Source organism: Colias croceus, chromosome 23 (genome assembly GCF_905220415.1).
Source record: "Colias croceus chromosome 23, ilColCroc2.1".
Taxonomy (NCBI): domain Eukaryota; kingdom Metazoa; phylum Arthropoda; class Insecta; order Lepidoptera; family Pieridae; genus Colias; species Colias croceus.
The window spans coordinates 2,483,188-2,506,419 of record NC_059559.1 but is presented as its reverse complement, the minus strand read 5'-3'; the positions used below and the strand labels follow the sequence as shown (position 1 = coordinate 2,506,419).

Here is a 23,232-nt window from a genome sequence, read left to right as displayed (position 1 = left end):
TTGTTCCAGGGACGCACAGTTTCCAGTAAAGTGTTCTTTAAGTTCCATGTGCACCAAAAGCCTTTTGTAGATAGCTCTGAACTGAGTGGCCGACGGATTTTGTCACTATCATAATTTTTTTATTTAATTTTATCCATTCTGCTATCAAAATCTTCAAAATCAATTTAGCGATTCAGAAAATATATCGTAACATTACATACTTTACATTTACACTATAATACATACGCATTCAAAATATTAGAAAGTGTATCATACAAAACACACCACATACATTTTTAAAAGAGTTTTAATTTTAAAGATAAATAAATAATTTGTTCAAACTCAAACTCAAACTCAAACTCAAACATTTATTTATTCAATTAGACTACTATTTAGTAGCACTTTCGAATCGTCATTACATAAGTATTTTTAACATTTACCACCGATTCGGAAAGCAGTATCTATGGAGAAGAATCGGCAAGAAACTCCATAGTTGCTCTTTTAAAATCATGTCAATATTACATAATATGTAACTTATATCTAACTTATACATAATATGCCAAAGAACTGTCCTGTGGTTTTTACGCGACAACCCTCCATGGGTCTTTATCGTCCATATATTCCTGAATACTGTAGTACGCTCTCTGAACTAGTACATTTTTTATATAAGTTTTAAATTTAGAATTACTAAACTCTTTAATATTGAGAGGAATTCTATTGTATAAGCGTATACCTTGACCCATAAATGAATTTTTAACTTTAGCTAATCGGAAAAATGGCATTTCAATTCTATTCCTGTTCCTTGTGCCATAATCGTGTCTATCTCCTACTCTTGTGTGTAAGTCGGCGTTTTTGTGAACATGCAAAATATTATTAAATATATACTGTGATGGTACAGTAAGGATACCAGTATTCTTAAAATGATCTCTTAGTGAGTCCCGAGCACGTAAATTATATATAGAGCGAATGGCTCTTTTCTGTAAGATAAATATAGTTTCTATATCTGCAGCCTTGCCCCACAGTAGAATTCCATAGGACATAATGCTATGAAAGTAGCTGAAATAAACCAATCTAGCCGTATCTTCATCGGTGAGATGCCTTATTTTTCGGACTGCATATGCAGCTGAACTGAGCTTACCTGCAGCGGTGTTGACATGGGCTCCCCACTGTAGTTTCTCATCCAATGTTAACCCTAGAAATACAGTAGACTCAGTAGGATGCAATACCTCCCCGTTCAAGGTAATATCTCTGTTCAACTTTTTTACATTAGGAAGTAAAAATTCAACACAAGTGGTTTTTTTGGCATTTAATAATAAATTATTGGCAGTAAACCATTCAGATATGTGTAAAAGAGCACTGTTCACTTCGTCAACATTTGGGTGATGCCTATCCACATTAAAAATTAATGAGGTATCATCTGCAAACAGAACTATTTCACACCTATCCTGCAAATAATAGGGAAGATCATTGATATATACCAAGAACAAGAAGGGACCTAAAATGGACCCCTGTGGAACACCAATGTTAATTGACGCACCGCTAGAACGTTCTCCATTAACAACTACAGTCTGTATCCTATCATACAGGTATGACGCTATGAGGTTCTGGGCTTTTCCTGTAATTCCATAGTGATTAAGTTTACGTAACAAAGTACAATGTTCAACGCAGTCAAATGCCTTGGAGAGGTCACAAAATATCCCCAGAGCATTTTTTGAGTTTTCCCATGCTTTATAAATATGTGTTAGAAGTGCAACTCCAGCATCTGTGGTTGAGCGCCCCTTTGTGAAACCAAACTGTTTGGTGTGCAGTAAATCATTAGATGCAAAATGACTACTCAATTGGTTTAATATCAACCTCTCGAATACCTTACTTAATGTTGGTAAAATAGAGATAGGTCTATAATTGTTACAGTCTTCTTGATCGCCCTTCTTAAATAGAGGTATAACTTTACTAAGCTTTAGTAAATTAGGAAATGTACCATAGTCACAACACTTATTAAATATGAAAGCTAAATTTTTCGCAATATTTTCTATTATATTATTAACTAAATTTACGGACATTCCCCAAAGATCACAAGTATTTTTTAGATTAAGCGTCTTAAAGGCAGTAACAATATCACTAGCAGTTACGTGTCGTAATTCAAATAATGTACTGCACCCCGCAACATGGTCCCTCAAAAAGGTTTCTGCAAGTGCTGAAGACGAATTTAAACTATTAGTAATAGTAGCAGGGACACTACTGAAGAATTCTTCAAAAGCAAGCGCAACATCAGCACTTTTGTCAATAACCCTGTCATTATATACAAGTTTTATGGTATTACTTGATTTGCTTTTACCCATTTCACCATTAATAATAGACCAGACTGTTTTAACTTTATTATCAGAGTCGCGTATTTTTTCTTTGATATACAAACGCTTTGCAGTAAAACAAACTTTTTTAAAAATTTTTGAGTAATTTCTAACATAACTAAGAAAAGATGGGTCTTTATTATATTGCTTCATACCATATAACTCATAAAGAACGATCCTACACCTATGTATGCTAGGTGTCGCCCATTTACTAAATGGTAAATCCTTGGTAATATTTAAAGATTTAACTTTAAATATTTTTTCAAATTCATTATGAACTAAATTGAAAAGATTTTTAAACATTTCACAAGGATTATTATTACAGGATTGATCATTCAGTACGGGCAGGTTTTTATTAATATTATCTCTAAATTTATTAATGCCTTTTTTACTTATAGGCCTAACATTAATCCTTTTAAATGTAGGTATGCAATCCCATTCAAAAACTACTTTCTGGCCACAGTGATCCGAAGTCAATGTATTGAGAATATTTTTCTCTAAACAGATGCAGTCACAGTATATATTATCAATACAGGTTGCAGAAGTAGGTGTAATTCGTGTGGGTTCGTTAAAAAGTTTATATAGATTAAATGACTAAATCCAAGGAATTGAGAAGTTATAATAACCGTCTAACTCATTTCAAAATTAAAAACTTAGATAAAAGAAGAAACGCATTGGACTTAATGTATTTATTTAAAATTTTAAATGGTCATATTAACTGTTCGGCGTTGCTATCTAAATTCAAAATTAAAGTTCCTTTTAAATATCCCCGAAATCCCATTAACCTTCTATCTCCCCCCTTACGTAGGACTGTCCTTGGTTCCAATTCTCCAATTCCTAGACTTTGTAGAATTTACAATGAATTTGCTCAAGATCTAGATATGTTCTCCCTTAGGTTAAATAAATTTAAGTACCTTGTGCATCACTTAGTTTAAGATCTTTATATGTATTTTTTGTTCTTTGTTTTGTTTCCTGTGTAAAACCTTTTAAAATTTAAATGTATGCATGCGGTGTTTACCTACCTTAAATTGTACACTTAGTTTTAAGATTAATTTTATATATACTTGTTTATTTTGTGTAACAATTACTGGTAAACCTAAACCTAATAAATAATAAATAAAATAATAATGACTGAAATAAATTAACAATTCGTGTAGCCGTTTGTGTTTGTAAAAGTAAATCAATATTAAAATCACCACATACTATAACTTTTTTTTTACTCCTGCTTAGACGCTTTAATATTTCTTCCATGACTTTCTCAAACATATTATAGTCACTGGAAGGGGGTCTATAAACGCAAACAATAATATATCGCTCCAGCTCCACACAGGACAGTTCAATGGTCCGTTCTACAGAAAGACCAACAATGTCAGTTCGTTCTTTACATTTTACACTATCATGTACAAAAATAACAGAACCTCCGTGAATAGCCTGCGTCCTAAGGTATATACTTTTTAATTTGTAATTTTCAATATTTACTAACGACTGACATTGTTTAAGCCAATGTTCTGTTACACAAAATATTTTAATATTGTTATCATTCAGAAACAATTCTATTTCTAACAATTTGCTAGCCAAGCCTTGAATATTTTGATGCACAATGGAAAAAGACTGCTTAGCTGTTGTCTTATATACTAGTTTAAATCTAGCTTAGGGCTAGATTGTCTGTCAACACTTAACCTAGGTTGATGTATAATATAATTACTACTACATAAAATTATAGTAGATTGATGGTCTGATACCGAACATGTACCAGACTGGTTAATATTATATGCTATTAACATAGCAAGTTCACGCTTATATCTAGATGGCAGATACACTGTATTCCTTGTCAGAGTAAAAGATTTAATACATAAGTTAATGTCAAAGTAAATAAATGCATCACAATGATGATTTGTTAGGTTATACAATTTTAAATTCATATTATGAATTAATCTATTTTGTTCCTGTGTTAAACCAGGTAGGTATGGCAATGTACACAACATAAATTTACATTTAGTCTTACTACTAATATCTAACATTTTTTTAAATCCTACATCAATATCCTTATTATTTATATTTAAACTATCCCCATATAATATAATTACAATATTATTCTTATTAAAGCTGATTTTTTCAAAAATTTAGTTCTTCTAGTAAACTTTATATCGAGTACAGCGTTGGTCAGGTCACATCACTACGATCACGTAGCGGCAGTGAAGCGCGAGCGAGCCTGCGCGTGTGTGCCTCCCACCTCCCCTTCACCCCCGCGATGCTAGATTTATTTTCATGAAAATAAATACAAAAATCGATTTACCGATGAAATGTGATACTTGATTTCAATTTGTATTTTCTAGTATTGTTTTTGCAAGATAGAACTGCACATTTCACCATGTTTATTCGTAAATACGAAAAAAATTCCAGAGCAACGCACTTCGAGCGAGCGGGAACGTCGTGTTGTTCCCACCTGTGCTTACTGTTCCCACCTGTGCTTACTGTTCCCACTTTATTGTTCGCACTCTATAGATAGTAATACTCTAAGAACGCGAAGCTAAGGTGCGGCGTCACGACTCACGTCAACCGCGTGGTGCCTCACGCAGCCAGTCGCTCAAAAACGTATCTATAAAACCTTTCACCACCCAATACCCTCAAGTGGTAAACTGTATCTAATCATACTCATGTCATACTTTTAGTATAGCGCCATCTATTGACTGATTTAAATGTGCATCAAAGTTAGAAACAAGACTATTGGATTTTACCAAGAAGCTTATATCTAATACACTGGAGATTTCGGTATGAACATTGACGTGTAACAAGAAAATATTGCCCAGTTCATGTTTTTTATCACTTTCACACCTAACTTGGTATTGCCACTGTTAATACGAAGTTTTCCCAAGGCTACTATGTATGCTGTAATATTCTGTGCAAAAGGTTAGTTTTTGTACATGAGTTTGTTGATAAATTGCCAACAACGTCATTCAGAAGCATTGTTGGATGAGACAATTATTATTTATGCTAAATAAACTAAGTATCTGAACCAATTATTAAAAAGCGATACTCCCTGATTATGGGTAGTCACCATAATAAAATTGTAGCAACTCTCACTTTGTCAATATGGCATGTGTGTCAAAAAAATTGCGTCGCTTCGAATATTTAAGTTAATATTGTTGCTTATTTAATGAATATTTTCCGAATATAAAGAATGCATTGTATTGTGCAAAATTGCAGAAGTGTTTGGACACCAAATTCTGGCATAGAATTTCACAGGCAAGTGTATATTTACGTTATTTACAATATTCCTCAATACTCCTGCATTTACCTGTTTAGAATCATTTCAATGGCAAAAAAATTGTCTAATTTAGCATCATTTTAGTAAGCAGTCATGTTAAATTTGTTATTTCCCTAATACTTTATCATTTTTCAACAAGTTTTCAATAAACAGATTTAACAAGTAAGGTAACCATGATGACGAGTTTTTATGGATAGCGAAGAGAATATATTGTAATAACAATATTATGATGAAAGTTTAGAACACCATTTTAAAGATTGTTACTAGTAATGAAACAACACATGACATCGGTATTGCACTCACATGTAGTTGTAAGATTGTTCGTTTTTACATTGAAATTTATACTTTTTTAACTTACCTCATATATTTTTGTTTTACGTATTTCAGCTTTCCAAAAAGTAAAATAAAAAGAAATATATGTGCCCATCAAGGTTACTGAGGATTACGACCCAGAAAAAAATACCTTTTGAAAAATAAACTTTGTAAAGTTAGCTGAAATTTGTGCAAGGCTGCTATAAACAGTTTTTCTTTGATGATTCTGGCTTGAAATTGACCCGTCGAAGCAACGCGTTTAAAAAGAAGATCTGAGTAGCTAACAATTTGGTAAACAGCATCTGATGCAAAACACAACTTTCCTCTATTTACAAAGGATGTTAATGCTATATATCGGTTCATATCCAAGCTTTGTAGCCAAAAGTTATTTATAACTATCATTCTATACCAATTAAAATTGTATGTACCTACCTATAAAGTATGACCATAATATTATAATATAAATACTGTTAAAAATATATGTCGTTATTATTTATAGACCATGATTTTTAGTTTTTTCTATTTTGAAAAATCCTGAATTTACAAACCAGCGTGGTCACTCGACAGAAAGAGACAAATAACATGACTGACGTCATTGAATGTCATAGTTTCTTGTTTCAAGTTAATGGTCATAGTGCAATCTCCAGTGTATTAGAGAATATAAGCTTCTTGGATTTTACGTTTCACACCAAAGAGTGTAACCACAGATAGTAACTATGTATAAGGAATTTCACACACTGCATCGAGCATAGTACCTGGTCACGGAGTGTCCCCGTGATTTCGTTATACAGTGCAACCTCGATATAACATACCGGAAGGGAACAAATAAATATTCGTTATATCAAGTAATTCGTTGAACTGAGGTTCGTTATGTTGAGGGTAGGTTGGTCTAAAATTCGTTTTAAAGAGGTGTTTTATGTTTCTGATCCATTTCAACTTGAATCTTTAACAATAGTGACGAGCAGCAGTGTTTACATTACTTTCCGATTTAAATTAAACAAAAATGATCGTTTTACGAACAAAAGCATGTCGAAACCTGTCGCGACATGAATCACATACTATGAGATTAAGAATCATTATATTGGTTGGAACTTTATATAAAGGTTTTGGGTTGACGAAATTCGTTAATCCTCTGATTACCTAAGTAATAAGTATAGATACCTCTGTATCTATACTTTTCTTGCTAGTTAAAAATTCGTTATAAAGAGGTTGTTCGCAAAAAATGTTCGTAATGTAAAGGGATATTTTATATTGACTCTTATGGACAATTCACGGGGATTACGAAAAAGGAAATCGTTATATTGAGGTACGTTATATTAAGGTTGCACTGTATAATATATATTATAATTTCTAAATGTATAATATTCACGTAAAATGAACACAAGAAATTACTATAATGAATGATGTTTTTCTGCGATATCTGCCAATATCACTCTCGAGACTCCAAACTATCTTCAGAAAAAAAATTCATAGGTAGTTCAGGTACATCATAAGACGGGAAAGAACGGCAAACAAACAAACTTATAATGTAAGAAAGGTAAGGATTTAATTATCTAATTTTAAGGAAGAAAAGTTCCTTTTAAATAAAACAACATGGATTCATTTAATATTTTATTATTCATCTTTGGTACCAACACATCTGATAAGCATTTCACAAAAATGCACCATACAATGTCTATAACCGAATTAATTTTAACGCATAACAAATAAGCTTTTATTACATACTGATATTAAATAAAAATCAGTATTTTTCCTATTTGTGTGACCTTTCAATTGTACACAAAAAATATAAAATTAAAATACTGTTACATTATACACACATTTTATCCAATTTCAAACCATATTAAAATTAAAATTTCGCATCATCACATTATGCTTAATTTTTGACAATACACCACCTTATTTATAAAAAAAAAAAAACAATCTATATTACATTTTATTTACATAGAAAACAGTATAAAAATAATAAAGTGGTTATGCTACATAAACAGCACTTGAAAACATCAAATACATACATATCTTAAACTATTAAAATATAAAAACTTTTTGCAAGCAATACATTTGATTTTTAAAACTGATTGACGTGGCTTTTTAGTGCCATATCACACTAGCGGATTGCGAGCGGTTTCAAAGCGGAGCGGGTGCGCAACGAACACGCCGCGGACGCGCAACGGTTTCGCTGCGAATAGAAGCGTCAACGTCATTTTGTATACTCTCGCACAAAAACCAGCCCTTGCCTAACTTCCATTCAATATTTCCATCGTTTCTGTAGCACTCCATTTTTAAACCGTACTGTGGAAATGCACTTACTTAACTAAAGATGTAATAACAACTGAAGTTGTTGTAAAAGGTGCTATAAAATTGAATTACTAGGACTTTAGAATGTAACATACATTCCAAAAGTATGTAACGACTGACCACTTGACCAGTATAATCTCTCCCATAGCAACGTATTTTATAAAGAGATTTTGTGAACCTAATTATGAGCAAAGTGATAGTGAGTTGCTGGTTGCTTGATAAAATTTTCTATTCACTGCTATTTATCTAATAATAAGATAGTCCTGTTTAAGTTAAGGAGCTTTAAAATTTATTTCGCTAGTGAACTTTCATAATGAGCAATTAAGTTATCTGATTGCATTTCGACCAAGATTTAATAGATAAAACAATACCCTAAACATTAACATGTTATGAAACTCGTAAAAAAATAATGATCTCATAATTATTATACTATCACAAGTTATAAGTAACAACCAGCACGGATTCCATTTTGTTAATGAGTGTACATGACTGCGACGTAAACGTTGCGCATCTGCCACGCGTCCGCAACGAATTCGCTGCGCATCCGCGGCGTGTTCGTTGCGCGCCCGCAACGTGTTCGTTGCGCACCCGCTCCGCTTTGAAACCGCTCGCAATCCGCTAGTGTGATATGGCACTTATGGTGCAATAATTTCATAAATTATTTTTTACGGCTAAAATCACTTTAGGACTTAAGTGTACTTTTTTATAAAAGGAATGAACATACAAAAATAATTTACACCTGGCAACTCATTTTGAAATCCTTTTCAAGTGAAACTTCTTTAGACGCGTTGAGAGTAAAATTTCAAGGTATCATGGCAATACCGTCACGTCATGGAGAAAGACGACGAAACTGGTATCTTTGAATCGTGCCAAAGAAGTTTCACTTCTGACACGTGTGCTCGGTACACACGCTCTTTTTTATAAATATTCCTACCGAGAAAAAAGACAAAATCATTAGTTTAGTATTAATAATTATTATAAAAACTGCTGCTGTGGATTTTCTCAAACACGGAAAAAGATTTGTCAGCCATTTCTCATAGTTCTGACTCTAATATGTACATTGTACATAGATTGAAGGAAAAAAAAAATGCCCTTTACTCTAAAGTATTTTAAAATTATCGTGATAGATAATACAAATTAAAAAATATACGACAGTTTAAATGAAAATTTTAGAAACTCCAAGATAATTTTGTCATGGCATACACTTTAAAAGGAAATATCCTTGTAAAAATACACGTAAATAAAATAATAAGTAAGCATTAGGTTATTGATTTTCAAGTTACAAATGTGCACTTTAGTTTTAACTTAAAATAAAACACATAATTTTATATAGTTTTAGCAATATTTAGCAAGAAATTGCTACATCCTTAAATAAGCACACAAAATTTATGAAAATAAAGTTAAAAATGTTATTAACAAAACACAACAATACTTGAGTATTTTATAGAATTCCTTATTTACATGTACTAACAATAAACTCTAGTAAATTCCTATTTCTTTATAAAATACTAGCTGTACCCCGCGGTTTTACCCGCAGTGCTCCGCTCCTGTTGGCCTTAGCGTGATGATATATTATAGCCTATATATCCTCGAGAAATGGGCTATCTAACACCGAAATAATGTTTCAAATCGGACCAGTAGTTCCTGAGATTAGCGCGTTCAAATAAACAAACTTTTCAGCTTTATAATATTACTAGCTTTCCACCCGCGGCATCGCCCGCGCAGTCAAAGAAAAACCCGCATAGTTCCCGTTCCCGTGGGATTTCCGGGATAAAACTTATCCTATGTCCCTTCTCGGGTATCAAAATATCTCTATACCAAATTTTATGCAAATTGGTTCAGTAGTTTAGGCGTGATTGAGTAACAGACAGACAGACAGAGTTACTTTCGCATTTATAATATTAGTATGGATATAATACAGTATAGATGATGATTTTAACCAGTCATCGTCATATATTTTACTAGTTAGAACCCGTGGCATTACTTGCTTCGTACTTGGGTAAAAAGCATTTGTTACTTCAGATTATATATCTATCTATGTACTAAATTTCATACAAATCTGATCAGCGCTTTATGCGTGAGGAAAAACAGTTTTTCCAAAGGAATTTTTATATAATAAATAAATGTTTGAGTTGAGTTTGACCCTTATTAAACGACCGTTTTTTTAAGGTATATTTTTATAAGTTAGAGGTTAATTTATCTTAATTTAGTAGTATAAATACCTATAGAATACTACAGATCGTATTATTATTACATTTTTCTAGAGAATGAACACTACAAGTACATAAAAAATCTAGGTATTACATTACCTACTTAGCTACCCTAAACATACCTATGTCCTACACTTACAAATAGATATTTATAAAAAAATCTATATAGGTAATTCGATCGAAATTTTAGGGGTTATTTTATTGACGTAATATAAACAAGTAGACTCACAATCTTCCATTAAAAGTTAAAAAAATTCCGAGCAAAACATTCTTTGAAATTAACACCTTATTCCCTTGCAGTAATGTGCAAAGTCCATTGTATCGTTTAGAAAACTCTGCCTGTTTGTATTAGGCAGGCAGAGTTTTGCATCGGACATTTTTTGGAGTCACGTAGTTTATTGTAGGTCAATAGGTTAGGTACGTATTTATTTTTAACTTTTGATATTATTTACTAGTTTTAAGCTATTGCATAGCTTCTATCGCGGGCCTTGAGCGCGGGGACCGAATCGAGAAATTGCGTAACGAAAAACCTCACGCTCCCCACTCCGACGGGCGGAGGTGTGGCTTGAAGGCATAGCATGCAATAGCTTTACCGCGGCAGTCCCCGAGTGGCACAAGTCTTTTTTTTTATTTCTTCAATCAGGTATCCAATGTTGAGTCCGCCAAAGTAGACAGTAGAAACCGCTGAGCGCAATGTTCGGGTTGTTAGACTGAAAAACAATAAAAAAGGTATATTAATTATAAATTTAGGATTTTATCACAACAGGAATCGAACTTATACCCTTTTAAATTAAATAATACATATCGTTAAAATAGTGTCTTTATTTATTTTTAACATTTGACTTTTAATAAACACATTTTTGAGTTATCCTTAATAATAATAATGCATATTAAAACAACGATGAAGTCCTTCTGTCTATGGAAAATGAAAAAGAAGTTGCAAATTTATGTTAGAACAAAAACCGCATTATTTTCATTGCTATAAAATATTCTCACCCCTTTTAAAATAAACAAACATTTCTTCAAAATAGCGTCGTAATTTTTTTTAACATTCGACTTTTAATAAACACATTTTTGAGTTATCCTTAATAATAATAATGCATAATAAAACGATGAAGTCCTTCTGTCTATGGAAAATGAAAAAAAAAAAAAAGTTGCAAATTTATGTTAGAACAAAAACCGCATTATTTTCATTGCCATAAAATATTCTCACCTGTGAAGGTGCATATCTATTGAGCAGCGGTCGGTATCCATCGCCCAGGGTTGCCAACATCGGATGGCTTGCGTTTCCATGCGGGTATAAAGGCAGTATTGCTCGCACCTGAAAAATATACAAAGACATAATGTAATAAAACGCATCATATTAGATCTACTGTAAACCATATTAGTAGTATTTTATTGCAATATTTTTTATATGTAGATCCCATAGTCCTTAGATTGCCATTGTCTTGATCCACGTTTGAAATAGGATCGTAGCACCATTTTTTTCAGTATTTTATTCCTTTTTTCTGACTGTAATTATCAAAATCTGTTCAGAAAAACTTTTAAAGTTATGGATCGTCTCCTAGAAACGTTTTCATGTAGTTGATGTCCAAACATTGAACGGCATGAGTGCGGCGACAACAGACGACATTTCTGGGACACATTTCTGCCAGAAGCGTCCGTACGCGGCAGTCGTCTAATCACTGCTGCCGCGTTTGATACCTAGACTTTAAGGTACCTGTCCTTAATGACTTACAAAAATCAATTCTATACAGTGTGGAAATTTTCAATGGGCTCTGGAGGAAAAAGAACTAGAAATATTGAAGAAAGCAAATTTTGTTGAAAGGAAACATTCTTTTATTTTTAAAAATTAGTTTGTTTTAATTTTTAGTTAGTTCGATTGACGGTGTTCGAGGTTCGAAGCAAGTGAGTATTCGAATCTTTGAATGCAGTTCTATTTCCTTTTTTACTAGATTACCGCCCGCGGCTTCGCCCGCGTTTGCAAAGGAAAACCCGCACAGTTCCCGCTCCCGTGGGATTTCCGGGATAAAAACTATCCTATGTGTTAATCCAAGTTACCCTCTATATGTGTGCTAAATTTCATTCAAATCCATTCAGTAGTTTTTACGTGAAAGAGTAACAAACGTCCTTACATCCATACTTACAAACTTTCGCCTTTATAATATATTACTTTCAGCAAAATTTGCTAACTCCAGTATTTCAAGTACTTTCCCAACGGAAATTTCCACACAATATAGCGTACCTCCTCATCGTGCGGCCGGCACACGGCCAGCGGTTGCAGCGAGGCAGCCCGCGCGACCACGACGCAGCCCCACGCGGTGCCCACGTACGCGTCCGCGCCCACCGCACACAGCGCCGTCACCTGACACGTATGCAATTCGCTGATCAAAACTTTTTTTGTATATATACTAGCTTATCGGCTTCGCCCACTTTGTCTAAAACCTAATAAATCTTAATATATATAAATCTCGTGTCACAATGTTTGTCCTCAATGGACTCCTAAACCACTTAACCGATTATAATAAAATTCGCACACCATGTGCAGTTCGATCCAACTTGAGAGATAGGATAGTTTAAACATGTAGGTACCACGGGCGAAGCCGGGGCGAACCACTAGTTATATAATAAAACCTTCCTCTTGAATCACTATCTATTAAAAAAAACCGAATCAAAATCCATTGCGTAACTTACTAACTAACTTAGTTACAGTACGATTCACGAAAAATGACCACAAATGGCAGCCGTCAGTGCACGTACACTCATGAAGAAAAGACTTAAGACAAAATAATGTTTTAATGTTGTTTAAATAATTTATTTTTAAGCTATTGCATAGCTTCTATCGCGGGTCTTGAGCGCGGGGACCGAACCCAGAAATTGCGTAACGAAAAACCTCACGCTCCCCACTCCGACGGGCACGGAGGTGTGGCTTGAAGCCATGCTATGCAATAGCTTTACCGCGGCTGTCCCCGAGTGCCACACGTATTTTTATTTTGTATATTATACTAGCTTAAACACCCACATCGACTTATATTGATATCGTATTATCACAATCAGTGAACACATATGCAATTCGCTGATCAAAGCTTTTTTTGTATATTATACTAGTTAAAACACCCACATCGACTTATATTGATATCGTATTATCACAATCAGTGAACACACATATGCAATTCGCTGATCAAAGCTTTTTTTGTATATTATACTAGTTAAAACACCCACATCGACTTATATTGATATCGTATTATCACAATCAGTGAACACACATATGCAATTCGCTGATCAAAGCTTTTTTTGTATATTATACTAGCTTAAACACCCACATCGACTTATATTCATATCGTATTATCACAATCAGCGTAGGGACACACGTATGCAATTCGCTGATCAAAGCTTTTTTTGTATATTATACTAGCTTAAACACCCACATCGACTTATATTGATATCGTATTATCACAATCAGTGAACACATATGCAATTCGCTGATCAAAGCTTTTTTTGTATATTATACTAGTTAAAACACCCACATCGACTTATATTGATATCGTATTATCACAATCAGTGAACACACATATGCAATTCGCTGATCAAAGCTTTTTTTGTATATTATACTAGCTTAAACACCCACATCGACTTATATTGATATCGTATTATCACAATCAGTGAACACACATATGCAATTCGCTGATCAAAGCTTTTTTTGTATATATTATACTAGCTTAAACACCCACATCGAATTATATTCATATCGTATTATCACAATCAGTGAACACACATATGCAATTCGCTGATCAAAGCTTTTTTGTGTATTATACTAGCTCATCGGCTTCGCCCGCATTGTCTAAAACCTAATAAATTATATAATAAAACCTTCCTCTTGAATCACTCTATCTATTAAAAAAAACTGAATCAAAATCCGTCGCGTAACTTACTCACTAACTTAGTTACAGTACGATTCACGAAAGGTGACCACAAATGGCGGCCGTCAGTGCACGTACACTCATGATGAAAATACTTAAGATAAAATAATGTTTTAATGTTGGTTAAATAATTTATTTTTTATTTACTTAAAATTAAATCCGCCCGCACCTCACCTCGCACCTCCAAAGGGACCTAAAATATGCCTTCTGCGCCGTGGTCATCTTTCGTGAATCTTACTGTACAGTACTCCAAAATTAATCATGCGCATGCAAATCATCACTAATTGTCGTATTTCCAAAATGTATTTCATTTGACTAAACAAATTTGACTAAATTATGCATGAAGAAAATGCATTTAACCACTCTATATACATATCGTCTTCGGACGCTCCGGGAATATGACATTTACCGAACTGTGACAAAGATATATGCGCATTTTTGAAGTACTGTACACTGTTTTAAGTTTAAACTCACCCTACACCTGTCCTCAGTGAGCGGATCGTCACTAGCAATAGACTGAAGACTCTCAGAACTAGGCGCGAGTTTACTGCAGTCGAGTCGAGCGATCTGCTCGCGCGTGATCGCAGAATATGCGTATACGTATACATCTGAAATTGGAAAATATAGGATAAAAAACAATTAAAAAACAAATGATTTAATAGTTTTTTCTGGATATGGAAAAAACACTGATAAGCTAAAGAGCTACCGCATCAAAAAAGTACACCCATCCAATTTATGACCGTGCCAACCGTTGTTAAACTTCGATTTTTTATTATTTGTTGCTAGAGTGGCAACACCAGCTCTGAAAATTTTAACTATCTATCTATTTTAACTAAAAATGAAATACCATTAAAAAATTTACGAGAACAGAAAATATGCCGAAGTTAAATAAATAATTGTGTAGCATACAATGTTTAAAATATGTACAACCAATCATATTTATTTATCATTTGAGGGTAGTTCCACACATATAATTCTGACAAGCCGCCAACAGAGTAGGCAATCGATTACTTCAGTATGCCTACATCGCTATGATAAAAACACATTTTTAACAATTTGAGGGTATTTCCACGTACCATTCTTACACGCTGCCAGTACTGTTGGCAGCCGGGGGCAAGAGGCCAAATACTTGAGGGCCATGGGCCGTGGGGCGGGGACACTTTCCGCCCCACTCACGCCTTCCTCCGTTATCGTGTATGTGAATAAACCAGCACCACCCGCCCATAGTTCTATTCTGGAAAACGTGTTGAAATAATTAGAGGTCGAGAATCATTTATTTATAATAATATCAATCAAAATTTGCTTTGTTTAATTTATAAATTACTAGTTGCTCTGGTTCTAGAGCTGTGGTTAGGTTTCCTTTACATTTACCCGAAACTTATATACTGTGTATCTTTATCATTTATGTAATACTAGAGGTCCGCCCCGGCTTCGCCCGTGGTACATATTTCGCAATAAAAGGTAGCCTATGTCCTTTCTCGGGTATCAAAATATCTCCATACCAAATTTCATGCAAATTGGTTCAGTAGTTTAGGCGTGATTGAGTAACAGACAGACAGACAGAGTTACTTTCGCATTTATAATATTAGTATGGATGTAGCTAACAACACTGCATGTTGCAAAGTTCTCGCCCGAGAAGTGACAAAATCTCTTCTCTTGTAATGTTAGTTACTATACTCTTCCGAAACAGCTGAACCGTTTCTCATGAAATTTTATTTGTCTATGGGTGGATCTGAGAATCGGCTAACATCTATTTTTCATACTCCTAAGTGTATGATTTTTTTTTTTGTTTGTATGGTGTTTCTCAATGTTAGCCAGAAGGGCTACTACATTTTAACGCGGACGCGGGGGTGAACTGAAGGTTCACCCTGGTAGCGACATGCGCAAGGGCGTCCCCCCGCCGAGGGGATCGCGAACCTCGGCTTGGGCTGTCGCTTGAGTGGAGGAGGCCAGAAGGGCCCTAATCGGACGGGAAGTGTATGAAAGATCAGACTTTTGCTCAAAAAAACAAGGCTTACGTAAAGAGGTTCAATCACAGAACAGGAAAAACTAATAGAAGTGTGATGTGGGCGTGGCCCACGTGTCACTAGTAAGGTAAGATCACCTAACTTGCTCTCAGTTGTGCGCAGAAAAATATTCGAGTCGGTTGTCAGCTGTCAAACCTTTTTTCCATATTTATTCATTAATAAGGACGTGTTGTTTTGTATTAGAGACCAAAAATGTTAGCAGACACAATAATATCAGCAATAGAGGCATTTCATACCATCGGTAAGTCTTATTTTAATTTATTTTAAATATATATTATGTTATAACTTCGCTTGTTGTAATTTGTCAAAAATTTATAAAAATAATAAGTCAAAATGAACCTTAATCCATGAGAAATTAGTACTATTATAGATTGAACAGCAAACAAGACTTTCTGGAATATTATTGCAATAAACAAACGAATGTCGGATTAGTGATGCATGTGGCGCATATCGACAGTATCGATACTTTAGAAAAGACAATCACTATAAAATATTAAAATTTATTTTATTTTTCCTTTGCTTTCATTAGTCCTATTTATTTATAGATTTTCCAAAGAGGCTAATTTAAAAGAGAAATGGATAAATGCAACGTGACGAGTTAACTGGATGCCGAACAGCACTAAGCAGTCTAACAAAGTCCACCGATACATCAAACCTACGGCAGTTCCAAGATTTAAAATAATGCACAATTTCTGTTTGTGTTTTGTAAATATAGATTTATACAATTCTATTCCGTATTTTATTAAAATATAATAATATGAAAAGACGTACTTAGTAGTAACATGGACGAATATAATCTAGTGGACTGGTAATGGTCATACTAGAGATCGTACCCCGTAATTTCAGACTATTACTAGATGGCGCTCTGATTTGAGCTTATTATTTAATTTGCAGCTTTAAAAGCACCACTAGTGACCAATTTTAGAACTATGGAAACAGCAAACTATCGATTTTCAATTATTACATCTAGAGGGCGTTGTTTTAAAAACTCCGGTGTTTTTGAATTATTTTAGTTTTTAGTTTAGAGCGTTCATGCTCCTCACAGGGCTTAGTGCAGAATTACGAATTAGAATTATTATTAATTTTTTCAAGCGTTGAAATAGTTTTGCTGAAATCATCATATCTGCTGTTTATAAATGTGATACTGTCTTTTAAACTAATAATTTCTTGCTTTATACAATTTAAATCTGACGAAATCCTATTCATAATTGATGATTCCAGTGAGCGCCGCAGCTTTTCCATCTCTTCGGATATAATCTCTCGAATAGAGTCTTCGTTGTAAAAATTGAGCGCATGAGCGTACTGGGGTATTTTCAGTATTCAGAGATATTGACTGATGAGTGGAACATTCAGGGCAAAACCATTTTTTTTTTAAATTCGCTTGTCAATTGTTTCTTTTTGTCAGTTGGGAACAAACATGCAATATGATAATTTCGTTTACAATGAGGGCAAGATAAAATCCCAGCGCTGCCTTCTGTTGTAGCTTTGCAACAGGCAAACTTCATAATGATTGGAAAATTTAAGTAATTAAGAAAAAAAAATATAGTAATAAATTTCTGATAATATGACCCCTGTCAGGATCGATCTTCCTACTAACTGTTTTAAGTCCAGTTCACTTTGTACAGAGCTACGAGTGTCTTGTAACTTTCAACGAAATTATGTTTCTTATTGTATCTGGTAAATCGTCACGATAGATGACAATGTTAATTTGTAACTTTTGTTTTTAATATACCGTCAACCACTTTTATCACTTTTACGCAAAAAGTTTCCAATGTTAATTTTAATAATAAATCATGATGTATAACGCGTATTCGTCCACAAATCAGATTGTTTTTGATAACTTAAGCACCACTTATAAAAACTTCCAACAAGATATACTATTTCAATTAGATATTTTGAATTTAATTTGTAACCCGCTTGATCAAACACGTACGCTTCACACTGACGTAAGCGACTGACTGTGTTGGTGTTATCAAGTTTGGGTCGCTGGCTAAGACATGCTGGACATTTCCAAGAAGACTTCTTTTCAGGTAACATGGCATAAAATCTCTTATCGTTGGTTCCAGCCCACTGCAAGTCATACGCTAAAGAACATAGGGAGCATCTAAGGAAGTGAGTACCTTTAATAAGGTTTCGACACCCACTACAAACATTCGACATAGTGATCAGAGTAGTGTATATATATTCTTTATTTACTGTTAAAAAAAAATGTCTATATCTTTTTTCTTCTTAATTATTCCCTTGTAAACAGTATTACATATTTATATGAGCAAAAAATACGGGAAAAGAAAAAAAAATCTAGATGTACGGCGATGATTTGAACCAGCGTCCATCAGGTTATAAGTACGAGACTGAGTCAATACAGCTACAGACACTTATTCGTCTTACGTTGAAATTTATGCTCTAATTATTCGAGTAATTCTTAGATAAAAACAGTTCATAGCAGCGTGGTCCATGATGGTGGTCACGAAGTCACTCTCGAACAGCGATGATCGAAGTGAAAAAATAGGCGGTTCATCCTAAGGAGCGCTGGGGCAGTGAACTCTCATCAATAATTCATCATCTCATAAATAATTATTATAATAAAGTTGTGCTCATTCATTTAACAATTAATATATCTTTAATTTAAAATTAAATTTATCGTATACCTAAACTCCAATACGAATATCAAATGCCTAAATACGGAATCCAATAAGAGTGAAAGAGAAATTTTGCGACAGTCCTGCGGAGGTCCTGCGCGAAACCGCGATGTTGCCGCATCGCATGACAGCAGCAATTGCGCGCGACAAGCGCGCGACGTTGCCAGTTGCCACTCCTATATTATAAACAAACAATAAAAATACGCTCGCGAAAGCAAATTCAGGGATTTTCTAATTATTAATTGATAATCATTGAATTCGTTTTGAAATGGCCTGTACTTTATAATTTTTAGTGTTTATAATGACAGACATTTATAATGTGGTGCTCATTTTTTTTTGTTATGAATTTACTACGCTACTGTATTTTCTTTGTTTTAGTTCAATAATTGAACACCCGTACAATTTTGTCACGAGCCGCCTCTTGCCTTTATAATATTTTACGTTTTATATTTTACGTTATAGTTTACGTTTTTTGCGTATTATATTTTACGTCAAGATACTATTTGGCACATTGATTTTTTTTAGAAGCGACATCTAGTTGAGACAAGAACCATTCAATTATAAAAAAATGCCAAATGATACTGCGAGTGACATCTATCGACTAAATTGGGAACTGAGAAACGAATTACGCTGTTTACTATGGCTATGATAAGTCCTCTAGATATTTATTGGGTCCATGGTAGTAATAAACATACTCCAAAATGTAACACATCATACTATACTCTTATAATAGAACGAAAAAAAAAAATGCACAAAAATATATTTATTTGTGAATTATCGATAACAAGGCTGACATCCCTTAGAGCATAGCATCAGGTTAATGTCAAGTTAATGTCATTAATTTAGAGTGACACACATTTCAACCTTATTTCTATGTGTTGAGGTTCAAAGTTATATCTATCGAAAATTAACGCCCTCTGTTGTGGAGTAGCTGAATGTTTTCGAATTTGGAATTTCTGAGCTAAGAGAAACAAAACAGCTAATATACCTAGGGATGTTATACTAAAATAAACCGTAACATAGTGCTTTAGGGTACATATTGAAATGCTGAATTTATAACCTAAGTCGGTTTTTACTCAAATTAAGCTGTCCAATCAAAGGCATAGTTTACTTGTAGTGTACTGTGTAACTATCGGTTTAAATGTGTGGGTTTGGCGACACTGGTTTTCATACTAATTATGACATTATAGCACTTCTATTAGTTTTTCCTGTTCTGTGGGTTCAATAGACAATCCGCAAAAAAAAAAACACCCATCATAGAATTTATCAAAATAAACTTACCCATTCTCTGTATGCACTGCGGTTAGACAATTCAGTTCTGTAGCTGTGCCTAGTTCAGTTAACACAAACGTACTCTCCGCTTGTGGTCGCTCTGACGACACTAGGAATAACCTGGAACGTAATAAAATTAACATTAATCAATCTATACTACAAATGTTATAAAGCTGAAGAGTTTGTTTGTTTGTTTCAACGCGCTAATCTCAAGAACTACTAGTCCTATTTGAAAAATTATTTCGGTGTTAGATAGCCCATGCTAAGACCAACAGAAGCGGAGCCACGCGGGTGAAACCGCGGATCGTTTCTAGTATTTAATAACTAAACTTAATATTTAGTTTTATAACATTCAAATGCTTATAAAAAAGATACATTTTTAAAATAGTAGAAAAAAAAAAAAATTTCGCGGATTCTTTGAAAATTTCCCAATAAATAAATTTTAAGAAGTGTACGTGTAGATTATTTTGACAAGTAATTGAAATCAACACCTTTATTGTAGTAATCTTCAAAGTATATTTTGTAGCTTATTGGAAAACTCTGCCACACACTCGTAGGCAGAGTTTTGCTATGGACAATTTTTAGGCGTTATTGTGAATTTCTGTTCATTGAACGTTCATAACGCAATGTTATATTATTGTATATACTGGACCCGCCTCCACCCGCTGTTTCGCACACTTACCTGTACCTGTACCTGAATCTAGCCAACTTACCTGTACCTGTATCTAGCACACTTACCTGTACCTGTATCTAGCACACTTACCTGTACCTGTATCTAGCACACTTACCAGTACCTGTACCTAGCACACTTACATGTACCTGTACCTGTATCTAGCACACTTACCTGTACCTGTACCTGTATCTAGCACACTTACCTCCCACAGGTGAGCGCTAAGGCGACTCTATTGAGCGGGTCGAGGTTTTGCAGCGCGGCCACACCGGACCCGCCTCCACCCGCTGTTTCGCACACTTTGGCGCTCCATAGCAACGCGCATTCTGATATCCTGTAATAAATAAATAATATATTAATATAGAGACAAAAACACAAAAATTTGCCAAGTGCGAATCGGACTCACGCACTGAGGGTTCCACAAACCTGTTTATTATTTTATTATACTAGCGGTCCGCACCGGCTTCGTCCGTGGTACATATTTCGCAATAAAAGGTAGCCTATGTTCTTTCTCAGGGTCTAAAGATTGTGCCATATTTCATCAAAATCGGTTGAGGTTTATGCGTAAATACATACAGACAGACATACATAATTACAAACTTTTCCTCTTTATAATATTAGTATAGAATTTATATTTTTGGTTTTATGGCATTCAAATGCTTTATAAATTTAATGATAGATAAAATGAACTAAACAAAAGCCAACAGATCCAAATAAATAATTTGCATACTCTCTATCGAGACATTATTTCATTACACTCAAAAAACAATCTCATTATTTCGGGTACATCAATTCTATAGATACTCACGAGTAAACAGACACTCGTCCCACCGAGTCGCCGAGCCACATGTTTTGGCCGACACGACACATCACTGTCACTATCACTGGATCGGCTTTATCTGGAATATTAGGAAATAATATTTTAGGAAAAAATAAAAATAATTGTGTCACTCGGGGACTGCCGCGGTAACGCTATTGCATGCAATGCCTTCAAGCCACACCTCCGCCCGTCGGAGTGGGGAGCGTGAGGTTTTTTCGTTACGGAATTTCTCGATTCGGACCCCGCGCTCAAGGCCCGCGATAGAAGCTATGCAATAGCTTAAAAATATAAACTTATAATTAAAAAAAGGAATCAGAAACTTTTGGACGATCCTAAGCATGATTTATTCATAATACTATCTTTACTAATATTATAAAGCTGAAGAGTTTGTTTATTTGTTTGTATGAACGCGCTAATCTCAGGAACTATAATTGGTTTGATTTGAAAAATTCTTTCGGTGTTAGCCCATTTATCGAGGAAGCCTATAGGCTATATATCATCACGCTAAGACCAAAAAGAGCGGAGCACTGCGGGTAAAACCGCAGAGCACAGCTAGTCTACACTAATATTATAAAGAGGAAAACTTTGTTAGTTTGTTTGATTGATTGTAATGAATAGGCTCATAAACTACTGGACCGATTTTGATGAAATTTGGCACAGACAATCTTTAGACCCTGAGAAAGAACATAGACTTTTTGCTGCGAAATATGTACCACGGGCGAAGCCGGGGCGGACCGCTAGTTATAAATAAAAAGAAATGAGAAAAATAAATTAAATAACATTTATCACCTGGCGGCACAGTGATGCTGTGATGATGATGGAAGGTGGTGGGCGAGGTGATGAGCGTGTGCGCGCGTTCTGGTTCCGCACCGCCGTACCAGATCTCCCACCCTTCTGGGTTCTCTTCTGAAATATGATGGATTTATTTAATTATTTATTTATTTATCTATGGGAAACAAACAATACAATATATCTTATAAATAAGAGATAACAAACTATACACATATCAACAAAGTTTCCACTAAAAATTTACCTTACTTCTACAAAAACACTATACTCAACAACTAAATTATTTACACTCTCACAAATTTACGCATATTCCACATGTATCCTTATCAAGAAAATAACAACAAATACAACAAAATCAACAAAATATAACTTGAGAAATCAAAATGATTTGCAACCTATCTTGACTCGAACTAACTATGGGAAAAAAACTATACTCTTTGAAGGAGCACAAATGTTCAATAGACTGCTAAAAAAATTAAATTAAAAAATTGTAATAATTTTAATGTGTTCAAAAAATTACTTAAAAATCATATACACTGTAATTTAGAATAGAAAAGTAGAATACAACTTCAGCTTGTTTTGTATAAAGTATAAATAGATTATGTAAAATATGTAATGTATGAGTATTACCTTAAACTAGAGATAAGTTTAATTTATATATAAGATAGCATGTAACTCAT

At 34.1% G+C, this 23,232-nt stretch overlaps 1 protein-coding gene across 1 annotated transcript in view; it reads right to left on the bottom strand.

Moving 5' to 3' along the window:
* Window positions 1–10,007: 10,007 nt before the first annotated feature.
* LOC123702521 (leucine-rich repeat serine/threonine-protein kinase 1) overlaps window positions 10,008–23,232 on the bottom strand; it is an 85,703-nt gene continuing 72,478 nt past the window's right edge. The window contains exons 49-57 of the mRNA XM_045650301.1: window positions 22,553–22,669; window positions 21,752–21,842; window positions 21,149–21,277; window positions 20,283–20,393; window positions 15,412–15,569; window positions 14,810–14,943; window positions 12,661–12,780; window positions 11,629–11,736; window positions 10,008–11,125 (exon numbers count right to left, since the gene is read on the bottom strand). Coding sequence (XP_045506257.1) covers window positions 11,051–11,125; window positions 11,629–11,736; window positions 12,661–12,780; window positions 14,810–14,943; window positions 15,412–15,569; window positions 20,283–20,393; window positions 21,149–21,277; window positions 21,752–21,842; window positions 22,553–22,669 — 1,043 coding nt within the window. The 3' untranslated portion in view covers window positions 10,008–11,050. The remainder of the gene's footprint in view (window positions 11,126–11,628; window positions 11,737–12,660; window positions 12,781–14,809; window positions 14,944–15,411; window positions 15,570–20,282; window positions 20,394–21,148; window positions 21,278–21,751; window positions 21,843–22,552; window positions 22,670–23,232) is intronic.